The sequence below is a fragment of the Eurypyga helias genome, unplaced genomic scaffold, assembly GCF_000690775.1.
Source record: "Eurypyga helias isolate BGI_N326 unplaced genomic scaffold, ASM69077v1 scaffold50420, whole genome shotgun sequence".
NCBI lineage: Eukaryota > Metazoa > Chordata > Aves > Eurypygiformes > Eurypygidae > Eurypyga > Eurypyga helias.
In genome coordinates, this window is record NW_010225943.1 from 291 (window position 1) to 5,812 (window position 5,522).

Genomic DNA, 5,522 nt, shown 5'->3' on the forward strand with positions numbered 1-5,522 from the left:
GAGCTCATTATAGGCAGAAAGACTCCTAAGAAAAAAGTTATCCCACACTGAGAATCCTATTTCCATAACCAGACTACACCAGGACTTGAGCCAGTTAACATAAAGCTAACGCTAACCTCACTATGCTGCTAAACAATCATCAGTCTTTACCGCAGCAGAACCGCATCCTTTGGTCACCACTTGCTGGTTCTATCAGACTATGTGTGTACAGCATGCAGCTAAGCAGGTAACCTCAGCCTCCCTCTTAAAACCGTATTATAAATGCTACCTGATCTCTTTCACGTCATTAGGTCTTCCCCCCACAAGCCTGCCTATGTGACTAACTCACTTTTTAAACAAGTAAATTACCTAATTTCCTCTCATCGTAAGGTTTCTGGAGCTTTCTAAAAGACCAATGCCCAGTCAAGAGGGCGGTCCATTTATTCAGCTCCAAAGTAATTTTGGTTTTGTACTGAACCAAGCTGAGTAAGAACATACCTCTTCTTTTCCAAGGGTTTTCAGATGATCCAGGATCTGTGCTATCACGGTTTCACACAGTTTATTGATTTCAGCCAGGAACTTGGAGTCTCCACCATACAGGGTATCATTGGAATCAACTGCAGAGATGAATTCAAGCTTAGGTCTGGCTAATGAGATACGCATTCTTTTGCTACTGTAAACACCAGCTATTTATAGAAGGCCAGATTTGGAAGTTATAAAATGATCCTCCTCTATCAAACAGAAACAGAAGTGCCTACCATTCCCTCCTCTAACAGAAACAGAAACAGAAGTGCCTACCATTTGGTTGCCTAGGACGTCATTTTGATTTTAGGAACAAAACACTGGAAATAATCTCTTAGCTTAAAGCCAGTCCTGTGATCCTGGATGCAGCCCGGTTCAAAAACATCTGCTAGACTACAATGCAAAGCAACATACAGTGTCAATTTCCACTTATTCTACAGAGGTAAGACTCCCTGCTCCCAGCAGTTGAGAAGAGTTTGGCCATCATCTTCAACGCAACAGGACTTGGCCAAACTAAGTTTCACTTACCGAAAAAAAGATTTTAAAAGGAAAGTGCATTTTATTTTTTTTCCCCTCTAAAATAAAACCTCAATTACCTCAAAGTCATGGAGAGAAATTCAGAAAGTATATTTTCAATTTTAAAGACCTTGAAGGATTTTTTGGAGGGAGGAAGCTATTGACATTTTTAAAGCTTAAATAACTGTGATTTTAAATGTGTTTTGGCCTCATTTACTTATAATGTTTTACTAAGAAGTAAGTTACATGAAATTTGTAAGTTTAAGTGTATTCTAGGTAAATCAGAGGGCATGGAAGATAAAACGTGATCCTCTGTTCCCAAGTAAACTTCCTTTTAAGAAGCTAAGGTATATAGTCCACCTAGGGGAAAAAAAAAAATTATCCAACCACTGGGGAAAAATTACTGATTTATATTTCCAAGCTTCTCTCCATTGAAATCTAATTCATTTAAATGTCTTATTTTGGGATTATGCAGTTATTTTCATCATATAAAAAATTAATGAAAGAAAAAGCAGCTGAAACACGATTCCTAACAGAACTGAAACAGCAGATGTCTAGGGAGTAGTTGCTCAAGTGACAACTAGTTTCTGTGCTGCTAACTGCAAGAGATATTTTGTCATGGTTCGTAACTGACAGGCTATTCACCCGAAGAACTGCAGAATATATTCCAGCCTGCCTCTTGTGAAAGCCCTGTGCAACTAAAACAAAAAGCCGAACTAGCTTGGCCTCTCAGACTAACTAATCTTGCCCTTGTGCTTTAAAAGACTCTATTAATACTCTACCTCAATTTAGTAAACTCTGATCAGAAGGCAAACATTCAAATTTTAGAGCAAAGTATTATTACAAAAAGACTACAGCCATTTCATAAAATGCAGAATCTTTAGAAATTTTTTCCTAGCTATGGTGAAGATTTTTGTAAGACACCAGCAGTTTCCAAAACTGAAAGCCTGCCTTCAAAGCAGCAAATACATCATCTGAATAATGACGACTAGGCATTACGTTCTGAAAACTGGAGTTGGTAATAAATGTGAATGAAACACCAACGTTAAGTATAAATCAAGTTGATACTCCAGTCTAAAAGAAAACCTTCCATACCTCTATAGTTCTAATATTTACTTCACAGTTCTAAGTATTTGCATCAACACCACCAGGAACAAAGAAAGTAACCCACTCTGCACACATTCACTTTAAAGAACAGACTGTGCAGGCACTTCCTGTGATTATTTTAAGCTACAATATCCGGATCTGCACAGGAAAATAATCCATTCTTTAAGACTGGCTACCACTGATCTTCATTAACCAGGTACGGTGGATATACAACACTACAAATTGCATGGTAAAACCCAAGGAGCCAGAGCCACCCTTCTGTATTACCTTTATCTACATGGTAGATATATGCTTCCTGAGTCATTGCGGACAGCAGATGCAAAACATTAGTATAAATCCTGACTTTGTCATCGCTGTTATCCTCCCAAGTATAATCCTGGATCACATTAAGTAATCCTCGCACAAGAAACAACACTCCTTGTTCTGGATGGTCCTATAGAACAGAAAAAAAGATTGGTGAAAACCAGCAACACAACCACCCCAAAACCAAAAATGGGATTATTTGCAGCCATTCAGGGTTTAGTGTCACAATATTAGCTCTATAAAGCAAAAACTACAATATAATTAAAGCTGACTACTTTTCTGAAGTGTGTTTCCTGCAAATCCTTTTGAAAATTTGTTCCACTTCCCTTCCAAAATGACCATTTGACCCATAATGATTAAATTGATCTAGTTTGGAGCAAACTCCACAAACTCTGAAATGCTTTATTTTCTAGTCACAGGGGAGTAGTACAGAATTAATTGCCAGCTTCTTAGCAGCTAAGCCTCTAAAATTAAACACACTGGGTAGATTTTCTTTTTAATTAAAACAATGTCAGTAAGCTATAGAAACAAGTATATTGCTCATATAATTATGAGTTTCAGAAGAACACCTACATTGGGAAGTCAGTTACAGACAATCAACAATCTTTTACTATGAAAGCAATAATAAAGACATTTGCTTTACATAAGCTATGAGTTTTTCAAGCAGTTTTAATACTGCACCCAGCTTATTTCAAGCTAGCAGTTGATGCAATGATACCAATATACACAGGACGAATCACAGTCCACTGGGGACATTTCCTTTTGATCCTGTAAAGTAAATAGGAGAAAAAAGTATGGAAGCTAATATCTGAATCTTGATTATCTCACTGCAAGGTCTTCATTACTGAATCGGAGAGATTGGATCTCCCTCCTTCAATCATCTGTTCATGATCAGAGTCATTTCTCTGAGCAGCTTCCAGTTCTGACACAGCTTTCCTTCAAAGGCTTATTTCTGCAGTCAGTGGACCGCAAGGATACGTCACCGTGGCAACTAGCCTTTCCCTTCTAATGCCAGCACCTCCATGTTGCTGAACGTGCAGGGCTGGGGTGACCCCTGTTCCTTGGAAAAAGGAGAATACACTGCTCTAGTTGTAAGGATTCAGACAGCACTATACTGTGGTGCTTCACCAAAAACAAAGTCAAAGGAAAAAGGAAGTAGGAAACCATAAGGAATGATTCAATAAGGAGGAACAACCTACTTTCTCCAAGAACAAATGAATAAACTTCAAGCTTTTTTTAAACATGCCATTATGCTAAGCCAGCTCTTGCTGGGAAAGAAGAATCTTCTCAGAGGGGGACACAGCTGTTAACAGAGGGAGGTAAAATATTCAAGCGTTAAGTTTTTACTGCACTGGAAACCAAAGTGTCAGAGACCTGTTCTTCTTCTATAAGGTCAACAAAATACTTCCGTTAGATAAGTTTTATTTCATGTCTCCCAGATTAATTTACAATTCTTCATCATCTTTCAGCTATAGCTGAAAATATATGAAGGAAAACTACATATATATCTCTACTTAAACTTAACAATTGGTTAAAAATTGGGGTCTAGAATGGTAATGTTTAGAGAAATATTAATCAAATGAGTTAGGTTGTACCAAAACACATCATCTAACTATTGTTTTCAGTCAAAAGATTAGGCAACCTATAGGAAAGAAACTAACAGAAACTAATCAAAACTAGAGCTCTGTATTTTTCCCCTCCTCGGGTATTAGATTTTATGAGTGCTCAGCTAAAATACCACTTTTCTGCAAGGATCTATTAAAACAGTAAATTATGTTTACACAGTTAAACGGCGAGATTTCTCTCTACCCCAAACCCAGTTAAGTACAGTGTGCTATGGTGAGAGGCAATGCTGTACCTCCACTTCCAAACAATTGTTCTGCCTCCCCATTTTGCACTGGGGTGAGTGATTTTGCAGCCAATGAGCAAATCGGTTCAGCTTGCTCGTGGAAAACTAACCACTGCATTTCCCACTCCCAAAAGCCTAGTCTACTCTAAATTTTTGAACAGGAAAGTCAAACCAGTCTAGTAGCCTATGTGCTATTCAAACACACACAACTTACCGGAACAACTAGTAATGTGGAAAAAAAATTACAAAGGAATTCCAGGAGGAAGGCATCTGAAGGTCGCATCTTCCCATCTACACTGATCATTTTTGGCACTTCAGGAACAAGGCTCACCGCAGCTTTGAAAAAAGCATCAGCTACAAAACAAGAATACAGTTGCAGTATTATCACTCCAGCTGTGATGGCTGTCATGCCTGTGACCCAGCCACTGCTTCATGTTTGTCTCAAACAGACTACAGAAAATCAACGGATGCACAGAAACTCAAGACAGCCGTCAAAACCTGTTGTATTTCAAGTGATGCTGCTTTTTTCAAAACAAGTTCCCACAACACTCCAGAACTCTTAAATTATAACTCTTCTCCTCTGCTTAACAAGAGGACAACATTGTTTCAAATATATTGCCTATATCACAAAAATAAGCACACAGTTCAAAACTGACTTATCTGAAGAAATGCTTACGCCAGGAGAATGGGGAATCCGAAAGGGGAGGAAAAGTACATTAGATCAGGCTATCTTGTTCACGAATTCATTCACAAAAGGCTGTAAAAGTTGTAAGGAAGTACAGACACTTTCATTTGTCTGAATATTTAGTCTTTAAAAGTAAAATAGTAATATAACAGCAGAAGCTGAGGTATTGCCAGTTACCTAGATAAAATGATTCCTTCCAAGAATCACAATGCAGTAATTACAGAAACGACCCACCATTATGTCCTTGGTAAAATAGCTATTAAGAACTTTTTCATAAATTATTATTTCTGTAATCCTACCAAAAAACCCCCAAAAAACCCACTAGAACATCTATTTCTCATTTGTTAAGTTAATATTCATAAATTAAAACCAAGAATATCTTCTCTCTTACCCTAGAAGACCTATGCTACGAGTTCCCCAAAAGAATTTCTGGCAACAACACTCTTTTGCACTTTCTTGCAATTTCAAAATATCCAAGCATACAAATCCCCCTCAAGTTGTTTAGCCATATACTTCAAAGCATCCTTCATAATTAATACTGTATCTTCACTTTACAGGAAC

General features: G+C 37.7%; 1 protein-coding gene across 1 annotated transcript; it reads right to left on the reverse strand.

The window, feature by feature from the left end:
- Positions 1–477: 477 nt before the first annotated feature.
- On the reverse strand, positions 478–4,630 carry LOC104509140 (UPF0505 protein C16orf62-like; the record flags this gene model as incomplete). Its single annotated transcript, XM_010150985.1, has 3 exons — positions 478–596; positions 2,392–2,557; positions 4,491–4,630. Coding segments are annotated over 3 exons (425 nt in total), but the record flags the coding sequence as incomplete, so codon positions are not given.
- Positions 4,631–5,522: the final 892 nt, after the last annotated feature.